We start from the raw sequence: 22827 nt of genomic DNA on the forward strand, positions 1-22827 counted from the left end.
GTGAATCTCTTTTGTGCTGCTTCCCCCTTTCTCATGAACCCCCTGCCCCGAGCTCCAGTTACCCATTGTACCTGTGCCACTAAAACTCTCTGCATGCCTGACAAATACCTAAAATGCAAGAGTTTACAAATAAATCATGCACAAAGAAACAAAACTGTATGTGTTTTTAATCACTCATTTAATACTGCAATTCAGACCAGTGCATCATTCTGTTCTATGGGAGCTGAGCCCCTGGTTCCTTCAAGTTTATTTCATGCTGAGCATCAAGGGCTATGCTTTGTTACTCTTGCTATGAAGACAGGGCTCCCAGTACATTTCCGAGCACAATTCAAAGTGTTGCTGCTGACCTTTAAAGCCCTAAACAGCCTCGGCCCAGTATACCTGAAGGAGTGTCTCCACCCTCCATTGTTCAGCCCAGACACTGAGGTCCAGCTCCGAGAGCCTTCTGGTGGTTCCCTCACCGCCAGAAGCAAAGTTATGGGGAACCAGGCAGAGGGCCTTCTTGGTAGTGGCTCCCACCCTGTGGAACACCCTCCCATCAGATGTCAAAGAAATAAACAACTACCAGAGTTTTAGAAGACATCTGAAGGCAGCCCTGTTTAGGGAAGTTTTTTTTTAAAAAAAAAAGTCTGATGTTTTAATCTATTTTTAATCTCCTGTTGGAAGTTGTCCAGAGTGGGCAGAGTATAAGTAATAAATTATTATTATTATATTATTATAGTGCTTGATAGATGGGTTTTATTTATTTGATGTGTTGCATCACACTTTATGTTGCTGCAAATCAAGGTAGCAAATGGTATAATTGATCTGATATCCCAGTCTTCAAGGGCAAGACCAGAATGAATTATCCATCTTTCTTTATCCTTTTATAATAGGTATGTGAGGGAGGAAGAAAAAAAGGGGGGCTTAAACAGCCTGTTCCCTCTCTTCAACTCCCCCCCCCTCCATTTTCCCTTCAGCCATCCTCTGAAAAGAGATGTGGGGATCAAATTTCATTTCATGCATTCAAATGCAGGTCTGGGTAGAAGTTTCTAGAGGACAATTGCCATTCTCGGATAGAATCAAACTCCCATCAATACACTGAAATTTGGCATTACAGGTTGGACATGGGTTGTTGCGAATCCTCTGCTGTCAATGTAAAGCTGAGTTCCCACCCTTAGATTGATATATTTTTCACTTCCTTAGCTTACTAGAATAATGCAAAAGTAAATACTTCCATCAGTGACTGATAAGTAACTTTAGAATCACTTTCTGGGCGGGGGGGGGGGGGCAGAACAGTGTAGTTAGTCCAGTTTTTGTACATACTGAGTTACTATATTACAAAGGGCTTAGTACAAAGGTCAAAGTGTGTGGGTTTTCTTCCACTTAGAATTCTCCATTTTTGCCCATCTGTAACATTGCCAAACACCTCCTTTCAAAGCTAAAACCTGATATTCTCCTCCCCACCCAGCCGGGAAACAAATTCTTGGCAGCTAAAGGAGCCTAGTTTGGGGCACTTGAGGGGACCGGCAGCCAGTTCTTAGTTTTGCACCTGAGGAACTAAACATTCACATTCCAGAGATGTTGCTGTGTTAAAAGTGTTGAAGCAAAACTAACAAAAGGTAGTTAGTTGGCACCTTAAAGACAAACATCTGAAAATATCTCACCAGGCATTCTTAAAGCAACAATATCCACCCAATGAAGTGAAAAAGAAATATATCAGTGAGGCAAAACAGGTACTCAGGACGAGTCACCTAGAACCAGAAGTGCCATAACTGTGTCTCCATGTTTCACCATCTCCTTTTGCCTATATTTAGATCATCTGCTACTCTCACACATAACCAACCCCATCTTTAAAGGTAGAAAGTACCATATTTTTCACTCTATAAGACGCACCAGACCATAAGACGCACCTAGTTTTTGGAGGAGGAAAACAAGAAAAAAATATATTCTGAATCTCAGAAGCCAGAACAGCAAGAGGGATCGCTGGGCAGTGAAAGCAGCAATCCCTCTTGCATGTTCTGGCTTCTGTGATAGCTGTGCAGCCTGCATTCGCTCCATAAGACGCACACACATTGCACCTTACTTTTTAGGAGGGAAAAAGTGAGTCTTATAGAGCAAAAAATACGGTGATTGGTATGAATTGGCCGGATTTAGGTTTGATGAGGCCCTAAGCTACTGAAGGTAATGGGGCCCTTTATATGTCCAGCTGTCCTTTGTCAACAACAAATTGTCACACACTTTTGTGCATCTTCCATCCCAATGTGTTTTATTCTCTCAGAATTGCGAGTTCTGGTCTGATTTATTTGTCTTCGTATGGGTATGCTCAATTGCACCCACCTGGAGAGGGTGACTGGAGACAGCAGAGGACTTCAAGATGACAATGTGCATTGGCCTGTTTGTCTTGTGCTAAAACAGATTAGTAAATCACCTTTAACAGAACAGACAGTAATGAAAGAAAATAAGTGCAGGGCTTCTGTCCGATTGCAGTATTTTAAAAACAACACATGTGGAACACCAACAGTGACATATCATGGAATGTGACATAGACTATGCCTGCTTCACAGCAGGCACTTGTGATGTGAAGCAGGGGAGCAAGTCTGAATGTCCCCATGAAGATTAACTCAGGGAAATGATACTACATGCATGGGGAGCACCAAGAAGATCAATGTACACTCATGTCCATCTCCAGCATGAAAACTGCAGCTTCTCTTTTGAATTAAATTGCATAGACCAGAAGGTACTGGGGGAGGACATATGCTTAATTTTAGAATACACACACATGTACAACCCAACTAAGTCATATGGTGTTAAATTATTTCCTGGTGGATCAGATTGGCTCTGTAAACAACAGGAAACACTATAACAATGTTAGAAAGTGTGACATTGGATTACTAAGACTAAGTCCAATGACACAAAGAGAGTGACTGTGTGTGTTTTTAAATACCCAAAAGGCATTTGACAGGGCTAGATGGTCTTTTCTGCTGGATGTATTCAAATATATGATGTTGGGACTAAATTGATTCAATGAATTTTTCTCATTTGCAACATTCCAAAAGCAAAGATTCTAATAAATAGTAGTCAGAAAACACCATACCTTTAGAAAACAAACACAACCGTATATAACGAAAAGTAAGATTATATGTATTGGGAAAAATTTGGGAAACAACACAGAGGGTGAGTAATATGGAAATAAAAGAAAATGGGAATATGAGAGAAGTCCAGGGGAGGAGTGGGGGAAATAGGGAAAACTGTTAGAGAAATATTGTTAGAGGATGTATACATGGAAAAACCAATATTATTTTTTTTTAAAGAAAGAGAAACATAACTCCAAAATTAATTGGGATTGCACAGCTGGTTACATGGTGCTTCGATCTTTATTTCTGGAAGGCTGGGATTCCTATGGTTATAAATGCAAGCTGGACTGGAGAAAAATTGGATTGGGTTTCTCTGTGAACAGTAATAGACCAAATTCAAAATGATGCTGGAAGTGCTTATATGCCTCTCAATCATCTTCAGTTATTTTTTCCTCTTTAAATAGCAGCCGTAGAAGCGTTCAGGACTATAGCTTGGGGAGAGGGAGGTGACCAGGCTTGTACCATTTCAGCACTGAAAATCTTGCCTCATCTGCCTCTTACCACAGCTGTGGGAAAAACATGTCAACATCTCCATCTCCATCATAGGTCTCGTTTGGCTGTCAGGGGTGAATATTTTCGCAGTGTGGAGGTAAGTACTAATGTTTCTAACGTCCATTCATTAAGGTTCTGCACAAGAGGTTCTGCGCAAAAACCATTTACAGAACTTGGCAGCTACTGGGAATCAAATAACTTGCAGGACTAGTTTGGAGATTACCCCTCCCAGCTAGACACGTTGCTATTTAGATTTTAAGATATCACAACAATATGTTTCGCAACAGCAGCCTGCCCCTCTGGTTCTAAGCTCTGGTTAAAGCGGTATTTGGTGTAGTCTTCCCATTGAAACCACAAGGAAACAACCTAAGTGATGCTAATTTTTATTTGTTTTTTTACACATGCCTTTCGTCATGTTAAATCTGGACAGTGATCAAAGGGTTCCCTTTCCACATCCCGACAAAGCCAGCCAACAGAGTCTGCTTATGTAATGCTCTCCAGAAGGACTTTTGTGCATGAGGGATATTATTCATATGCTTCTCAAAAGTTGATCTGCTAGGATCAGAAACAAATCCCTCCAGAGGTGCCTGGGAAAGCTTATGAAATTTCTGCATATTCCAGTGCAGGTTGTAAAGTTGAGGTAAGAGAGGGGTAACCTCTTGGTCTTTCAGTGTAGACAGTTCACAGGAGGAAAGGGAGCCTAGGAAGAAGATGGTCAAATGCTGCTTCAAACTCTATGTATAAAGTTAGAGGCTACATCCTCAGGGGTATAATGAAAATAGGGACCTAAGGTTGCCATCTGAACAAGAAAAGCAGCCCTCCAATTGCTGTCATAGGAAAAGGTCTTTCCCCCCCAAAAAATTGGCCAAAATGAGCCTAGCAGCCCATGCCAAACCCAAGGGAACTTTTTACTTTTCGAAATGGTTCTGGAATTTGGGAGAGTTCGGTGGGTGATACAGCAAGATTTTATTTGGGGGAAAAGAGAGGTCCTGAGGGATAGAAAGACCTGTCCGTTTGGGTTCTCTCTCTGTTTCTCATTTTTTCCAATCTTAAATCCAGCTCTCCACACTTCTGCAGGGTTTTGTGATTTAAAAAATCCTCATGACAATTCATTGTAATGCAATTTTCTCTTAATAAACACTGTTGCATGCAGTTTTGACTAATATGCACATTTCTGCAAGCATTTCCTCCTAATAGCATGCATTTTTGTTTGTTATGTTCACTGATATGGACACTTTCCCCTAATATATACATTTTTTGAAAATACATAATTTGATTGGAAAATTGCATTGCAAAATTTGGATAAGTGCACATTTTGGATGGCTGCGGTTTTGGTACAATATGTTTCTGAAAGTGAAAATCTGAAAAAATGCGGCTTTAAATGTAAACTGAATCAAATTTCTCCCCCCTTACTACCTGGAAGTAAATCCTGTTGAATGCAGTGGGAATTTCTTCTTACTCTTAAGTAGAAATATACAAGATGAATGCATGTCTTCTCCTATTTCTATCTTGCATTCTCTTGCCTGAAGTTCTCCACAAATACATATGTCTATATTTCTCCACTTTAAATTTAAAAATTATGGTTTCAGTTCATAGTTATGTTATTTAAATCTGTCCATTCTTTAGCTCTTGCTTAGCATTCACCTCTATCTCTAGGTTATGATGATTCCCTTCTGCTTTGCATCTTTCTCTTATGGCTGTTAGTCACACAATCCTTTTTGCTAGTTGATTTTCAGTCAATCGATTCTCTTCAAAGCTGTTGCCTGACTCGCGTATTTCAGCATGCTTATGTATAATGCGTTGTGGTTTTAAGTTTCACACTCCCTTCCTACAGGTTTTCATCAATTTGTGTTCCATTGTTTTTCAAAGCCCATTTGAAGAGGGCCGGTCTTTCTAAGTCAGTGGCTTTCAACCAGTGTTCCATGGCACCCTGGGGTGCCTTGAATGATGGTCCGGGGTGCCGCAGGCAACACTGGCCTCTGTCCCTCTTCCCTTCCCTCTCTCCTCTGATACCTTCTTGTGTTTCTTCCTCCCAATGGCTTGCATAGCTCTTGGTTGCAGCAGCCCTGCCTACAAGCTCTGCATGCAAACGGTGCCTCTGGGGCTGGCCCAGCCAGTCCAGCAGCCCTTGCTGTTGGGAATGGACAGACAAGTCCCAGGCCCCTGTGGGGCAGTGTGAAGCGGCACCTCTCTTGTGGGGTGGGGGCTCAGAGACTCCCAAGGAGAGGGGAGAGGAGAGAGGCTGAGGGAAGACCTGAAGGAGCATCTCCACCCCCATCGTTCTGCCCAGACACTGAGGTCCAGCTCTGAGGGCCTTCTGGCGGTTCCCTCATTGCGAGAAGCCAAGTTACAGTGAATCAGGCAGAGGGCCTTCTCGGTAGTGGCACCTGCCTTGTGGAATGCCCTCCCAGCAGATGCCAAAGAGAAAAACAACTACCAGACTTTTAGAAGACATCTGAAGGCAGCCCTGTTTAGGGAAGCTTTTAATGTTTAACAGATCACTGTATTTTAATACTCTGTTGGAAGCTGCCCAGATAGGTGGGGTAATAATAATAATAATAATAATAATAATAATAATAATAATAATAATAATATCCATAGGGGAGGGTGTTCGAAAAAGGGTGAGAGGCTACCAGCTCTGCAGGCAAGGGGTGACATAACTGCGCTCCTGAGGGGTGCCTCAGAAAGAATGCAGTTGGTCAAGGGAGCGGTGGACTCAAAAAGTTTGGAAACCTCTGTTCTAAGTGTTTGTATAGCAGCTGTCCCCCACCTGGTGCCCTCCAGATGGGACTACAACTCCCATCAGTCCTACCCAATGCCAGTTTGAGATAGGCTGTTGTATAGCATCTAGGTTTTTCTTACTGTTACTATGATGATGATTATTATTACTACTGGAGATTGTGGGACACGGGTGATGCTGTGGGTTAAACCACAGAGCCGAGGACTTGCCGATCAGAAGGTCGGCAGTTCAAAATCCTACGACGGGGTGAGCTCCTGTTGCTCCTGCCAAATTTTAAAAATCCGCCTGGACAGAAATTTTAATCCTGAAAAAGAGAACTTATTCAGGGAAAAGGGACGCGGGGGTGGCGCTGTGGGTTAAACGACAGAGCCTAGTACTTGCCGATCAGAAGGTCGGCGGTTCGAATCCCCACAACGGGGTGAGCTTCCGTTGTTCGGTCCCTGCTCCTGCCAACCTAGCAGTTCGAAAGCACCTCAAAGTGCAAGTAGATAAGTAGGTACCTCTCCTGCAGGAAGGTAAACGGCGTTTCCGTGCGCTGCTCTGGTTCGGCAGAAGCGCTTAGTCATGCTGGCCACATGACACGGAAGCTGTACGCCGGCTCCCTCGGCCAATAAAGCGAGATGAGCACTGCAACCCCAGAGTCGGTCACGATTGGACCTGATGGTCAGGGGCCCCTTTACCTTTACTGGAGATTGCAGAATCTAAGCACTTCTTGCTACCGTTAAGCCTACTTTAACAACAGCAGCGCAGACCATTTTTGCCCCCCAAACCTGACATTTAAATGCACATGCATTCAAAAGATGTGTCTACTTCTAACACCATAGAAGCAGCATCAGGACTGAAGCAAAGTGGAGCCAAAATGAGAACTAGCATGGTATAATGAATGACAAGTTTACACTTTGGACACTCACAAATTAAATTTCAGGCTATGAAAACTCCCAATTCAGGCCAGTGACTCATAACCTACATAACAGGGTTGTTTAAGTTATCCCTCTGGAATAGAGGTGAAGGAATGTTAAGCTATATCGGGGGCTGAGTACACATCAAAAGGTTTGTGTTCTTTCTTCCGATGACACTTCCGCTTATTAAAGAATGTAGTAGATGAGTAGACACTGTAAATCTTTAATTAAAGGATAGGCGGGTCTGGTTCAGCAACGGGAAGGCATTAGCACTGGTTGGAAAAAAACAAGTACCATTGGATTAAACGGTGGCTGCTAGCCTGGTTCTTCTAAAATCAGGTGGCACTCTGCTTGTGACAACAGGATTACATTGAACGCATGCTCAGTTGAGACTATTGACATAGCTTGATGTGGACTGTAACATTTAAATGATGACTGAGAACTTCAAAAGACAGCTAAGAAAGAGCCAACTGGTTTTCCACATCCTCCTTGTCCTCCCCCGCTCTGGGGAAACCCATAGCAAAGACTTGTGGAAGTGTGCTATTTAGCCAGGTAAGTCATGGGAAGAAGTCTGGAGTGGGTTGCACTGAGCTCACAGATTGTACAGACAGCTATAGTTACTGCGGCAGAAGGTTAGCTTGGCTCTGAATAAGACCTTCCTGACCTGATTTGTGGATAAGGAGCCTTGATATGGTCTATACCACTTTTATAAACAAATCATTTATGCTTCTCAGGTTTCTACATCTCGCTAATTTTACAATCGTTTTAACGTTTCAAAACTTGACTTCCTTCTTTCTGCAGTTCCTTAAATTTATTTTTAATATTTTCTGCATATCCAAATTAACTCAATTTGCTCATTTATTCATCTGCTTTCAATATATACTCTTATAAGACTGCAGGTGGTTACCATAATCCTGCCCATGTTCTTATCTACTTACAATTTGTCTGTAAATATCCAATAAAACATTTCCATCCTTTTATAAAAAGTTTATCTTGATTTCTTCTTCTGGGAAGTTTCACCATTTCTGCATATTCTGTAAGTTTATGTATCCATTCTTCCTTTACTGGGACTTCTGCTTCTTTCCATTTGGGGGCATGCAACGTTTTTGCCGCTATAGTAGCATACATGAATAAGTTTCTATACCGTTTAGGTAGTTTTATCCCTATAATTCCCAATTTTTTAAACAAAAGAATGGAAATGGTTTATTGAATATTTAAACCAATAAAAACATCAAAGGACCTGTTGATGGCATTTTACCATTGTACTGTTGAGAGTGTATTAACTTATGGTCTGTGTGTGTGGTTTGGGAGCTGCACGGGGAAAAACAATGTTGTCCAGGATTGTAAAGACTGCAGGGAGAATAATTGGGTGCACTCTTCCCACCTTGGATCAAATCCATGCTTCCAGGTGCCATAAGAAAGCGGCAGAGATAGCGCAGGATAGTGCGCACCCCGGAAATGATCTCTTTTAGCTTCTGCCTTCTGGAAGAAGGTACAGGGTTATAAAGACTAGGAATAGCCGCCTGAGAAACAGTTTCTACCCAAATGTGATTTTGGTTTTAAACGCAGTGTAAGGTAGTCTCTATGGGAGTATATTGTATTTAATTATGGGGTATCAGAGTTTTTAGGGGGCTAACCAGACTGGGATAGCAGGCTTGTTGGTTTCTGAATGTCTGATGTAGATTTTCAGTTTCGTTGTTCTGTATGGGACAATGACAATAAAGATTATCGTAGTATCGTACTTATCGTACTTTCAACATGGGCAGGATTATTGTAATAACTGCAGCTTCATAAGAGTATATATTTAAAGAGGATAAATAACTGAGCAAATTAAGTTAATTTGGATATGCAGAAGGTATTAAAAATAAATTTAAGGAACCACAGAAAGAGGGGGAAGGAAGTCAAGCTCTGAAAGCTCAAAAGGATTGTAAAATTAGTGAAATGTATAAACTTGAAAAGTATAAATAATTCTTTTCTTCTTCTTTTTTAAAGAGACAAGGCTGGTCTCGGAGGTGGTGTTGAGACTGCTGGTTATGGGGGACTTCAACATCCATGGCATGGCAACTGGCTTTGGGGTGGCTTACAACTTCATGGCCGCCATAACGACCATGGGTCTGTCTCAACAAGTCATTGGCCCAACGCATGTGGCAGGCCACACTCTGGACTTAGTTTTCTCAACTGTGCAGGAAGAGATTGATAGGAAAGTGTACTTTATAGGAGTCCTACAGAATCAGGGAGGGACGTGGGTGGTGCTGTGGGTTAAACCACAGAGCCTAGGACTTGCCAATCGGAAGGTCAGTGGTTTGAATCCCCGCGACGGGGTGAGCTCCCGTTGCTCGGTCCCTGCTCCTGCCAACCTAGCAGTTCGAAAGCACGAAGTGCAAGTAGATAAATAGGTACTGCTCCAGCGGGAAGGTAAACGGCGTTTCTATGCGCTGCTCTGGTTTGCCAGAAGCGGCTTAGTCATGCTGGCCACATGACCCGGAAGCTGTACGCCGGCTCCCTCGGCCAATAAAGCGAGATGAGAGCACAACCCCAGAGTCTCATTGGCCCTGCTACCCTGTCTTTTAAACTAAGCTCTGTAAGTGTGCAATGCTCCCAGGAGCGTCACCTGCTCTCACAATGTCCCCTGCAGGCGCCTTTTGGTGCTGCTTAAACATACCTGTACTGTGGTTTTCCAGTCCTCCTTGCCACATTTCTCAAAACTTGTCGCTGTGCTGGCACTCACGGCTGGCTGGTCTTACAACCCACCCACTCCCCCTACTTGTGACAAATCAGGCTGCTTTTATTGTGTTACTTCCAGCTCCTGTTACCCAGGAATTTGCATCCTGGAGCTCGGAAGCGGGGTATGTGGGTGGGTGTGATTAAACTGGATATCGGCCAGAGAGTCATGTTACTGAAGGGTGGGTCTATAAATTGACTATGGTAAATAACAGTCTGGCACTATTACAGGTGCCACATACTACTTGTTCTGCATCTGCAAGATATCAATCATTTAGTGATATCAATCATTTTGTGTGGGAGCACCTACACTGTGGAACTCCCTGCCTGTTGACACTGGCAGAAGTCTTCACTACACTTTTCAGCTCCTGATGAAAACATTTTTGTTTAGACAAGTCTACCCAGGCATGTAGGGTGCTGAAGTATGTTATAATCTGTTTGTTGCTGATTTTATCTGTTGAATGTTTCAAAGAACTGTCTTCACTAATGATTTTATTGTTTTATTTTTACTGTAAACCACACTGAGGGTTGTGGGGTTGTTTTTTTTTTAAAATCTAGCAGTATATAACATTTTACGCAATGCTGATCTTAAGTCAAATGTAAGCCCAACTGAGTTCAACACTTTATTTCCAAAAGTATGTACAGGATTGCACCTTACATTGATTACATAGCAATTTAACTCTTGTTGGGTAGTCTGGCATGTTGTAAGATTCAAAAAGCAATCATGTCTTTCTACAGCAGATGAAAGAGACCACAGATTTAGTAATGAGTGTTTACTGACGTAACAAGCTTAACATCCATATATATATTACTTGGAACCTCGTGATTTCTGTATGCTGGGTCCTGATTCTGGTATGGAAATTTGTTGCTTGTTTTCAGAGCTGGCTATCTGTTCATTTCTTTTGTCTTTTTCTGCAATCTAAATTGATTATAAATATTAAAAATAATAGCAATGCACTTTAATGTACTTTTAATTGAAAGCATGCATTTTATGTGTACTCCCTCTAATATGTACACGTTTTGTAATTGTTGGAGAACTGCAGGTTTCAAAGGATAGCTGTGGTTTCAATTAGGATTGTTTTCAGATGTGCGGATTAAGTAGAGTCACATTCAAGTGTGAACTGAAGCAAAGCTATGTGCTTTATAGACACTCCAAACAATTCTTTCCTGTGAAAGGAAGAATAAATTTGGCCTGTATCACATGTAGCGCTAAGTAATGGTCCCTTCAGCACAAAGATTTGTGTTTGTGCTATGGACTCTTTCTGCCTTCCTCCCACATTGTACCCTCAAATCTGTTCTGGGGGCTCCATCAACTTCTGGAGCAGATTTGGGGAGGGTGGGGTGCACATTAGGAAGAGCGGGGGGGGGGGGGAGTCTCATTGTGCAAGTAGAAATACTTGCAATGATGGAACCATGCCGTTGTCAAGGCCATCTCATAGAATCCAGAGGATTGTGGATTCCGGAGTGGCTCCATGTTCTGATCCACAAGGTGCAGGAGTTCTGCAAGAGAAAAGTTGGCAAATGCAAGTTTAAGGATGAACAAACACCAGACATGGGGTAATCATGTTTATGACTTTCCCACAAACCCTTTTCAGTTCTGTAGATACCTGCCTGGCCTTCTGAGATTCCTATCTTGAAGGGAGCAATTAGATACCAAAGTTTGGAGGGAATATTTACTTTCTCTGTTGAGGAAGTTGATAAAATGCATATCTGCTGGCAGAAAAACCCCGGTGCCATGAGTACTTTGGCCAATCTACCTCACATATTTTAAAGTCCACAAGCTTGAATAGGTCATTCCCAAGAACTCAAGGACCTTCACTCAAGGCATTCTTTCATGAAGGACATTCCATAAGGCTGGGAACAATCTATTTTCAACTGGACATGAAAAGTCTGTCAGCATTCAGGTGAACTAATTGGATGTTGAAATAGGACTTGCTTAAGAACAATGATGGTGGTAATTTTAGTAGAAGACAATGTGGAAATGCCTGTCATTTCAGTCTCCAGAGCTGTCATATCAGGCAACCATTGTACAGCTTCTACCCAATGTGATAAGTGAGATAGGGGGACCAGAGGCAAATGATTATACAGACAGGTTACACAGCCTTTGTTATCTAGGAGAGAGAAGCAAGTTGCACCTGCTGAAATTTAGTGAGTTCTTAACTCTTAAAGCTCCAGGAGCCCTACCCTCCATGTCTTCTGACCAACCTCTGCTCTTCGGCTGCTGCTGCATGCCCTAATCCGACATTTATTCATTTCTAGCCCTCATGCTTACAGGATGGGAAACTATTAAATTTCAAAATACATGCCCCTGGAGCAACCATGACCATGTAACTCTCCTCATTCAACTCTTTCACAAGCTCTTCCTTCCATTTTTCTGCCCAATGGGGGGGGGGAGGGTCTCCTGGTTTACAATGATATATTAGTGACTTATGTGATGTGGTAAGGTAAAGTTAAAGGGACCCCTGACCATTAGGTCCAGTCGTGGACGACTCTGGAGTTGCGGCGCTCATCTCGCTTTACTGGCCGAGGGAGCCAGCGTACAGCTTCCGGGCCATGTGGCCAGCATGACTAAGCCGCTTCTGGAGAACCAGAGCAGCACACGGATATGCCATTCACCTTCCCGCTAGAGCAGTACCTATTTATCTACTTGCACTTCGTGCTTTCGAACTGCTAGGTTGGCAGGAGCAGGGACCAAGCAACGGGAGCTCACCCCGTCGCAGGGATTCGAACAGCCCTAGGCTCTGTGGTTTAACCCACAGCGCCACCCGCTGATGTGGTAACTGGATACAAACAGGCTTTTTTCTCCCACATCATCATGTCATTCATGTCTTCAGTCTCTTCCATCAGTGGCATTGTGGTTGCCCCGTGTGCAAAATTGTTAGGGCCACAAAATTTCAACAACGAATACTACCTCAATACAGCTTTCTGCTTGCATCGCTGGGCTGTCGAAAATGGCTTCTCCATGCAAGTGACCTCTCCAAACAACAGAATGACTCTTCTTTTCTTTTCTCTGTGGCTGCAACCTCCTAGGTGATGCAGAGGCCATTAGCCAGTTGAATGCATAAGCATATTCCACCTGTTCCACTCCCTCCTATTTCAGCATGGCCCTGGGCACTGGCAAACCACGCTATGCCACTGTCTTCCACATCAGGCTGTGTTTATCAGTTAAGTGGGAAGCCAGCCAAGGCTGAGCATTGGCACAGCCTGTGCACATCTATTTTTTTTTTTAAGAATATTTTATTAAATTTTTCAAAAAAAAGAAAGATTACAATAAAACAATAGACATCAAAACACCAACACCAACATTCAAGCAATAAAAACAAACAATCAAAACACAGCCAAAAAACAGGAAAAAGAAAAGTATTACAAACCTAAAAAAAAGAAAAAAAACTTAGAAAAATTTAACATAAAAAGGAAAAAAAAACTCTTTTTCACATTCATATCCTTCATAACCTTATTTTCCTAGCTTCCACCCGCCCTCCTTTCTTGTATTCCACTTTAAAATTAATTTAGCAAGTTCATTCTTATTAGTTTTATCCTTTAAAAATTCCTTCACATATTGTATTGTTCAGATTTTCGTCCAATATCTATCCCTTCTTTCATACTCTTATTTATCTTATTCACTAGAACCCCTTTGTTTCATTTCAATGTCCTCAACATTCAAAAATTTTACAGTGATTTTGTAGATAATTTTTAAACTTCTTCCAATCTTCTTCCACCTGCTCTTCTCCTTGATCTCGTATTCTGCCAGTCATTTCTTCCACAGCCTGTGCACATCTACAGGCTGTTGGGCTTCAACTCCCATCAGCCCCAACAAACATGGACAATGATCAGGGATGAAGGGAATTGTAACCTAACAACACCTGGGGCATCCCTGCTGTATACTACTGGGAGATAGAAGCTGCACAGATTCAATTTTCAGCACATCACATTCACTTACATGACCAAACAATGCATGCTATAGGATGGGAAGCCTCTGAGTACCACTTCTGGCTTGATCAGCAAGAACTCTTGTGCAACCAAAAGTTCTGCCCTTGTGAAGTGATTACTCCAGAGCTTGGTGACAACAGCCAGAGCAGTAGGTAAAAAGGTAAAGGTACCCCTGACCGTTAGGTCCAGTTGCAGACGACTCTGGGGTTGCACGCTCATCTCGCTCTATAGACCGAGGGAGCCGACGTTTGTCTGCAGACAGCTTCCAGGTCATGTGGCCAGCATGACTAAGCCACTTCTGGCGAGCCAGAGCAGCGCACGGAAACACCATTTGCCTTCCCCCGGAGTGGTACCTATTTATCTACTTGCACCTTGACGTGCTTTCGAACTGCCAGGTTGGCAGGAGCTCACCCTGTCACGGGGATTCGAACCGCCGACCTTCTGATCGGCAAGCCCCAGCCTGTAGGTGGGGTGGGTGGGTGTGTACGTAAATGCCAGTGGGTCTTTGACCCAAGTGAAATAAAGCTTAGTTTTGCCTCTAGCAACAGCACCCTTAGTTATGTCACAGCAGAGTATTTAAAAATAACACTTTATGCTAAGTCATAACAGGCCAGATTCAGGTAGGTAGTTGTGTTGGTCTGACGCAGTCAAAATAAATAAATAAATTTTAAAAAATGTCCATTAGCACCTTAGAGACTAACTAAGTTTATTCTGGGTATAGGTTTTCGTGTGCGCACACTTCTTCAGATACTAAATAGGCATCTGGGCCACTGGTTTCCATCTGAGCTAAAATAATAATAATTGCGCACTTTGTGGGTTGTGGGGTTGCAATCTGATCTGTACTGACAGATTGCAGTCAGCCTGTGGCATGAAGTGCTACTGGAATCTTTTCACAAACAAGGTTGTTAGGACTAGGGATGGGGAAGAAATTCAACTGAGTTCACATTTAGGGCTCATGTAGACTTCCTTTTGTGCTGTGTTTTCTTTTTCTGTTTGTTAAATTAGTTTTTATTGAGGTTTTTTTGTGTTACAAAGCAAACAGATAAACAGGGAGTGGTACACCTGTGGTCTCCATTTTTAATTCATAGTCCTTTTCACAGTTCGTTTACGTTTGGTGAGAGGCACTTATGTTATAGACATCTTGTTGTTGGGGGAGAGGAGTGGGGGAGAGAGGTGGGGGTCTTGTTCTTTCATTCTATTGCCTATTCTTAGTGTAGGGGGGTTGTGTCAGCATCACATGGGGACGTCTTTTGTCTGTATATTTAAGGGTAAGGACAACCTCTTTCCAGCTTGGCTTGAGAAGTCTTCCATTTGCTTCCTTCCCTTGCCATGTTCGCCAAACTCAATCCTCAGATTCTGAGCACAACCATGTTCTACCCTTATTCCTGTGCTATTCAGTGCCCCAGCTGCCACTGTTGACACCTATCTCTTCAGAACATGTACATGGTTACAGATGCTCATTGTGTTCCTAATTTTTTCTTTCTTTACCCACTGGACGCCAAAAGCATACTTATTCCCAAGCAAATGGGTTTAGTAAACAACTACCAGACTTTGAGAAGACATCTGAAGGCAGCCCTGTTTAGGGAAGCTTTTAATGTTTAATAGACTATTGTATTTTAATATTCTCTTGGAAGCCGCCCAGAGTGGCTGTGGAAACCCCGCCAGAGGGGCAGGGTATAAATAACAAATTATTATTATTATTATTATTATTATTATTATTATTATTATTACAGCGAATGCTCGGGTTGCGAACATGATCCGTGCGGGATGCACATTCACAACCTGCGGAGTCCGCAACCCGCAGCAACGCATCTGCGCTCGCGCAGGTTGCGATTTAGCGCTCCTGCGCACGCACGACCGCTGAAACCCGGAAGTAACCCTTTACTTCCGGGTTTGTTTGTTTTTTTTAAAAAAATAATTTTTATTATTTTTCATCATACTGTAACAAATTTTTCACTTTTGGACTTCCTTCAGCCTCTCTGATAATCATCCAAATTATATTTTTTAATTACACATTTCTTGAATTTACTATTGCCTATTAGTATACCCTTTGATACCTGTTTTTCTTTTTTGCAATATTTCTTAGACTTTTACAGAGCTTCTTTAAATGCCACCAACGTTATTTCATTATCACTTATACCTTCCCAATACTCCACCAACTTTCCCCAGTCCTCGATAAACTTTTGATCTCATCGATATCTGATCTTCCCTGTCAATTTATCAAGTTCTGCATAGTCCATCAGCTTCATTCTCCACTCCTCTAGTGTTGGTACTTGTTCCTGTTTCCAGTTCTGGGCCAGTAATATTCTAGCCGCTGTTACTGCATATTGGAAAAGTTTACAATCCTTTCTATTTATTTCATTTCCTATGATTCCTAAATGAAAAGCCTCTGGTTTCTTAACAAATGTATATTTCAACATTTTCTTCAATTCATTATATATCAATTCCCAGAAGCTCTTCACTTTTTTACATTCCCACCACATGTGATAGAAAGTACCATCTTTTTCTTTACATTTCCAACATTTCTTACATGTTTCATACATTTTTGCAAGTTTCACCGGTGTAATATACCATCTATACATCATTTTCATAATATTTTCTTTTAACGCAGTACATGCGGTAAATTTAATATTTTCATTCCATAATTTAATCCAATCATTAATTTGTATGTTATATCCGAAGTCCCTGGCTTTTTACTTCTGGGTTTTGGTGGTCCACAACCCAAAAGAACACAATCTGAAGCGTCTGTAACCCGAGGTATGACTGTATTATTATTATTATTATTATTATTATTATTATTATTATTATTATTGTATCAGGGCAACAGAAGCAAATTCTACAGTTGTACCTTAGTTCTCAAACAGAATGCATTCCAGGAGTCCGTTTGACTTCTGAAACGTTCGCAAACCAAGGTGTGGCTTGCGATTGGCTGCAGAAGTGTCCTGCAGCCAGTTGGAAGCTGTGGAAGCCACGCTGGACGTTCGGCTTCCGAGGCAAAGTTCGCAAACCGGAACACCTACTTCCGGGTTTGCAGCGTTCGAGTTCCAACTTGTTCGTGAACTAAGCTGTTTGAAAACCAAGGTATTTTATTTCTGAAGGCCTATAGATGGTGCTATGATTTAAGTGAGCTTAAAATGTGAAACTGCACGTGCTCAGAGTATTTTTTTAGTTTTTTATCAGAGTTGGCAAGCAGCTTCTTTTGTTTTTTGTGTTTGCTGTAACATAACGGGAATGTAGAATGGACGGATGAGGCCCCCCACCCGATAGCCCCCCCCCCCCCGTAAGACCATTAAGTCCAGAGTCTTATATTATCTAACTGCACCATTGTGTACATATATTCGAGTATGTGTCAGGAAACAGACTTTAAAGGTGTAGCTTTAAAATCTAAATTCAGCAAAGCAAACTTCCCCTTTAAAAACTTTCCTTATGTGTTTTTGTTCTATTCTGCCTCAAGAAACCATGGCCAAGAAAGTAGCGATTGTTGGGGCAGGAGTCAGTGGACTGGCATCCATCAAATGTTGCCTGGATGAAGGACTGGAGCCCACCTGCTTCGAGAGGAGCGATGACATTGGGGGCGTGTGGCGATTCACGGTAAATTGAGGAGGGGCAATATGGTTTGAGCTCAACTGAAGAAGCTCACATTTGGGTTAAGCAGGGCTAGTCAGTCGTCAGTAATAATCATATTCAAAATAAACAAACTAATTGAGCAAAATCCTCTGCAAATTCTGATGACTATTCAGCATGTGACTCCAAAATAGTAGCCAAATTTTTAATATTTGCATTTGGTGTCTGTTAATTTTGGCGTCTGTTAATAAATCTATAAGCACTTGGATTTTGCAACACATTCAAAACCTAGAATCATAGAATCATAGAATCATAGAGTTGGAAGAGACCACAAGGGCCATCGAGTCCAACCCCCTCCCAAGCAGGAAACACCATCAGAGCACTCCTGACATATGGTTGTCTAGCCTCTGCTGAAAGACCTCCAAAGAAGGAGACTCCACCACACTCCTTGGCAGCAAATTCCACTGTCGAACAGCTCTTACTGTCAGGAAGTTCTTCCTAATGTTTAGGTGGAATCTTCTTTCTTGTAGTTTGGAACTATTGCTCCGTGTCCGCTTCTCTGGAGCAGCAGAAAACAACCTTTCTCCCTCCTCTATGTGACATCCTGAACCAAAGTTTTGTACAGTTTTAAATTTTTGTGAATATTCTACCCATTGGTTGGGTCCTCTTTGACAGAAACAAATTATGAACACTTTCTCCTCTACTTGCCTCCCCCCCCCAAAAAAGCGTCCCAGTTTTCCAATACAGGCCACATCCTGACCACTAACAGGTGTAAACAAGTTCTAGACCTGCTGAAGCATGGAAATAAACCATATTCCAGGTGTAACCTGTCTTATTTATAAGCATCCTAACCACGAGCCATTTTAAATATAAGTGTAAGCAAGTCTGCCTTGTCTGCAGTTATCTAGCAGTTGCAGCATTTTGGCTTTTTGGTGAAAAAGCAACATTAGCATTCCTCACAGTGGTGTTTGATGGGATGGTTGGATCCTGAATGGGGTAACTGTGCCCCCTGAAGGACCAGGTGCACAGCCTGGGAGTCATTTTGAACTCACAGCTGTCCATGGAGGCACAGGTCAAATCTGTGTCCAGGGCAGATGTATACCAGCTCCATCTGGTATGCAAGCTGAGACCCTACCTGCCCATGAACTGTCTCACCAGAGTGGTGCATACTCTAGTTATCTCTCGCTTGGACTACTGTAATGCGCTCTACATGGGGATACCTTTGAAGGTGACCCGGAAACTACAACTAATCCAGAATGTGGTAGCTAGACTGGTGACAGGGAGTGGCCGCTGAGACCATATAACCCTGGTCCTGAAATACTTACATTGGCTCCCAGTACGTTTCCGGGCACAATTCAAAGTGTTGGTGCTGACCTTTAAAGCCCTAAATGCCTCGGTCCAGTATACCTGAAGGAGCATCTCCACCCAAATCGTTCAGCCCAGACACTGAGGTCCAGCTCCGAGGGCCTTCTGGTGGTTCCCTCACTGCAAGAAGTGATGTTATAGGGAACCAGGCAAAGGGCCTTCTTGGTGGTGGCGCCCGCCCTGTGGAAAGCCCTTTCATCAGATGTCAAGGAAATAAAAAACTTTTAGAAGACATCTGAAGGCAGCCGTGTTTAGGGAAGTTTTTAATGTTTGATGTTTTATTGTGTTTTTAATTCTGTTGGAAGCCACCCAGAGTGCCAGCCAGATGGGCAGGGTATAAATAAAGAATTATTATTCTTATTCTCGGAGAAATCTGAATAGAATGGGTAGAAAGTGCAGTCTGCCACTTAGATGAGGATGACAGGAAGAACATGCACACCTGAGGTCAATTGAATCCACTTTGAACTGCCTTGCGCACACATCCAGATGGATGCATTTCCACCTGAATTCTGAGCATCTTCACCAAACCATAGTTCCCAGCATGTGGAGGGGGGCAAGGTTAAGTATGCCTATAGCTTCTGATCTTTTAGGACAACATTTGGTCCACAGTTTTGTATACCTTGGCAATCTTAGAGTACAGTATATACAACTTTTGGTATGTGAGGTGGATGAAAAGAAAGGATCTATTTAACGGTGTTTTCAACACTTCCTGTTGATTTCTGCATAATAAGGCAATTGATAAATAATGAGAAATGTTTCTTGTGCTGTTCTGTGGCCCAGGAGGATGTCGAAGAAGGAAGAGCCAGCCTCTACAGATCAGTGGTCAGTAACACCTGTAAAGAGATGTCGGCTTTTGCTGACTTTCCATACCCAGAAGATTTCCCCGTCTTTTTACCACACGCCAAGCTCCTGGAATATCTGAGGATGTATACAAAACATTTTGATCTTCAGAAGCACATTCAGTTCAAGGTAAGACCCCATGAACTGCTGAAATGAACAGGTTAACATTTCAGAATATTTCTATACAAGGACCTTGGTGAGAGCCAGTGTGGTGTAGTGGTTAAGAGCGGTAGTCTCATAATCTGGTGAACCGGGTTCGATTCCCTGCTCCTCCACATGCAGCTGCTGGGTGACCTTGGGCTAGTCACACATCTCTGAAGTCTCTCAGCCTCACTCACCTCACAGAGTGTTTGTTGTGGGGGAGGAAGGGAAAGGAGAATGTTAGCCGCTTTGAGACTCCTTCGGGTAGTGATAAAGCGGGATATCAAATCCAAACTCCTCCTCTTCTTCTTGGGTTTTTTAACAACTCAAAACCAAAGCATCTGAAACTCAGGCTGAGAAATTGCTAGGGTATGCAACAAACCTGGCTCGAATCATAGAATTGTAGAGTTGGAAGGGACCCAAAGACTCATCTAGTCTGACCCCTGAAAAGCAGGGATCACAACTAAAGGATCTCCAACAGATGGCCATCTAACCTCTGTTTAAAAACTTCCAATGAGGGAGAGTCCTTCCATTGTTTGACAGCTCTTACTGTCAGAAAGTTCTTCCAGATGTTTAGTTGAAGACTCCAATCCTGCACTGCTTAATCAGAGAAACATATTTGTTTCTAGTTTGAAAAGATGCCTATGACCTTAGTAAAGCCAGACTCCTAAATCTTGTTCTTATTTTCAAGTCCACTAGTTTCTTGTTGCAATTGGTTCTTTCCTTGAAATATTTCAGAGTACTGTGATCAGCGTAAGGAAGTGCCCCGACTTCTCTGCCACCGGCCAGTGGGAGGTTGTCACGGAGACTGACGGGAAACAGAAATCCGCCATCTTTGATGCTGTCATGGTTTGCATTGGTTATCTTGCCGATCCCTCAGTGCCACTCAAGTCTTTCCCTGGTATAGTTGATCTGGAGTTTCTTTCTGTTTAGTGTTTGCTTTAAAAAGCTCTTGAATGTGTTCAGGAAGAAAAGCAACACATGCAGAAGCAAAGTTCATATTGTTTCCATGTATCCGAGGTTGGAAGGATGTGTTTGTCTTCCTAAAAGAGATATTTTGAAGTATAAATACAAGCAAAACTGTGCATGTCCCTCTCGGGACAACAGTTCAAAGTGATTGATTACATTTCAGGATTTTTGAAGCACCATGTCCAACAAAAATGATTCCTGGATGCAGAAAATCAGCATGTTTTTCCCCACGATAGCACGAGGGGACCTTTCCCCCGCAAAAACCCGCTCTTTAAAGTTGAATCGGAGCAGACAGCAATCTCTGGAAACCCTGAATTGCTGTTTGTTCCAATTTAGCTTTAAGGAGCAGATTTGGGGGGCGGGGGGGGGACGACGACAGCTCAGAGAGCACTCAGACATGGAGCAGGGCAAAAGGCAAGTGTGGAAAAGCCCATCCAGGGTGTGGCACATCTCTTCTGCCCAAGGGTGGCTCTGCTGTAATAGAAATAATGTATGTTTAGCACCTTGTACACTAGACATGCGGGACATGGGTGGAGCTGTGGGTTAAACCACTGAGCCTAGGGCTTGCCGATCAGAAGGTCGGCGGTTCAAATCCCCGTGACGGGGTGAGCTCCCATTGCTCGGTCCCTGCTCCTGCCAACCTAGCAGTTCGAAAGCACGTCAAAGTGAAAGTAGATAAATAGGTACCACTCCGGCGGAAAGGTAAACAGCGTTTCCGTGCGCTGCTCTGGTTCGCCAGAAGCGGCTTAGTCATGCTGGCCACATGACCCAGAAGCTGTACGCCGGCTCCCTCGGTCAATAAAGCGAGATGAGTGCAGCAACCCCAGAGTCGTCCACAACTGGACCTAATGGTCAAGGGGTCCCTTTACCGTTACACTAGACAAGCACTGCATAAATCCCAGGTGCGCAGCCTGGGAGTCATTTTGGACTCACAGCTGTCCATGGAGGTGCAGGTCAATTCTGTGTCCAGGGCAGCTGTTTACCAGCTTCATCTAGTACGCAGGCTGAGACCCTACCTGCCCACGGACTGCCTCGCCAGAGTGGTGCATGCTCTAGTTATCTCCTGCTTGGACTACTGCAATGCACTCTATGTGGGGCTACCTTTGAAGGTGACCCAGAAACTACAACTAATCCAGAATGCGGCAGCTAGACTGGTGACTGGGAGCGCCCGCCGAGACCACATAACACGGGTCTTGAAAGACCTACATTGGCTCCCAGTATGTTTCTAAGCACAATTCAAAGTGTTGGTGCTGACCTTTAAAGCCCTAAATGGCCTTGGCCCAGTATACCTGAAGGAGCATCTCCACCCCCGTCATTCAGCCCAGACACTGAGGTCCAGCTCTGAGGGCCTTTTGGCGGTTACCTCACTTAGGTTACAAGGAACCAGGCAGAGGCCTTCTTGGTAGTGGCGCCCGCCCTGTGGAATGCCCTCCCAGCAGATGTCAAGGGGATAAGGAACTTCACAACTTTTAGAAGATATCTGAAGGTGTCCCTATATTGGGAAGTTCTTAATGTTTGACGTTTTATGATGTCTTTATATGTGCTGGAAGCTGCCCAGAGTGGCTGAGGCAATCCAGTCGGACAGGCAGGGTATAAATAATTAAATTAAATTAAATTAAATTAAATTAAATTAAATTAAATTAAATTAAATTAAATTAAATTAAATTAAATTAAATTAAATTAAATTAAATTAAATTAAATTAAATCTGCAGTCATGGGCACATGTACTTGAGAGTAAACTTCAACCATGGGGTTGACTTCTGAACAAACATGCAGAGGACTAAATTATAGGTGCTGTTTCAGTTATTATTTGCTGGGGCGTGTCCTGATTTCCACACAGGTCTAGACAAGTTCAAGGGGCAGTATTTCCACAGCCGCTACTACAAAAGCCCAGAGGTCTTCAAGGATAAGACAGTCCTTGTTATTGGCATGGGGAATTCCGGAACCGACATCGCCGTGGAAGCAACTCAGACAGCAAAAAAGGTAGCATCCCTCAGACCAGTTGCACGTTTTAAACTGGACACCTTCACCCACCTTTTAAATACAGAAT

The 22827-nt window shown here is 42.9% G+C and overlaps 1 protein-coding gene across 3 annotated transcripts in view; it reads left to right on the forward strand.

The window, feature by feature from the left end:
• Window positions 1–3556: 3556 nt before the first annotated feature.
• The window catches only part of LOC309343860 (flavin-containing monooxygenase 1-like), a 28017-nt gene continuing 8746 nt past the window's right edge, over window positions 3557–22827 (forward strand). The window contains exons 1-5 of one of the 3 annotated variants that reach the window (XM_081866006.1): window positions 3557–3705; window positions 17353–17489; window positions 19608–19796; window positions 20547–20709; window positions 22618–22760. In XM_081866006.1, the coding sequence (XP_081722132.1) occupies window positions 17358–17489; window positions 19608–19796; window positions 20547–20709; window positions 22618–22760 (627 nt within the window). In that variant the 5' untranslated portion in view covers window positions 3557–3705; window positions 17353–17357. Of the gene's footprint in view, window positions 3706–4075; window positions 4249–7609; window positions 7800–17352; window positions 17490–19607; window positions 19797–20546; window positions 20710–22617; window positions 22761–22827 lie in introns of those variants that run through there. The other 2 variants (XM_081866004.1, XM_081866005.1) reach the window with 2 other exon arrangements.

The sequence above is a fragment of the Podarcis erhardii genome (assembly GCF_964252035.2).
Source record: "Podarcis erhardii genome assembly, chromosome: 6".
Taxonomy (NCBI): Eukaryota; Metazoa; Chordata; class Lepidosauria; order Squamata; family Lacertidae; genus Podarcis; species Podarcis erhardii.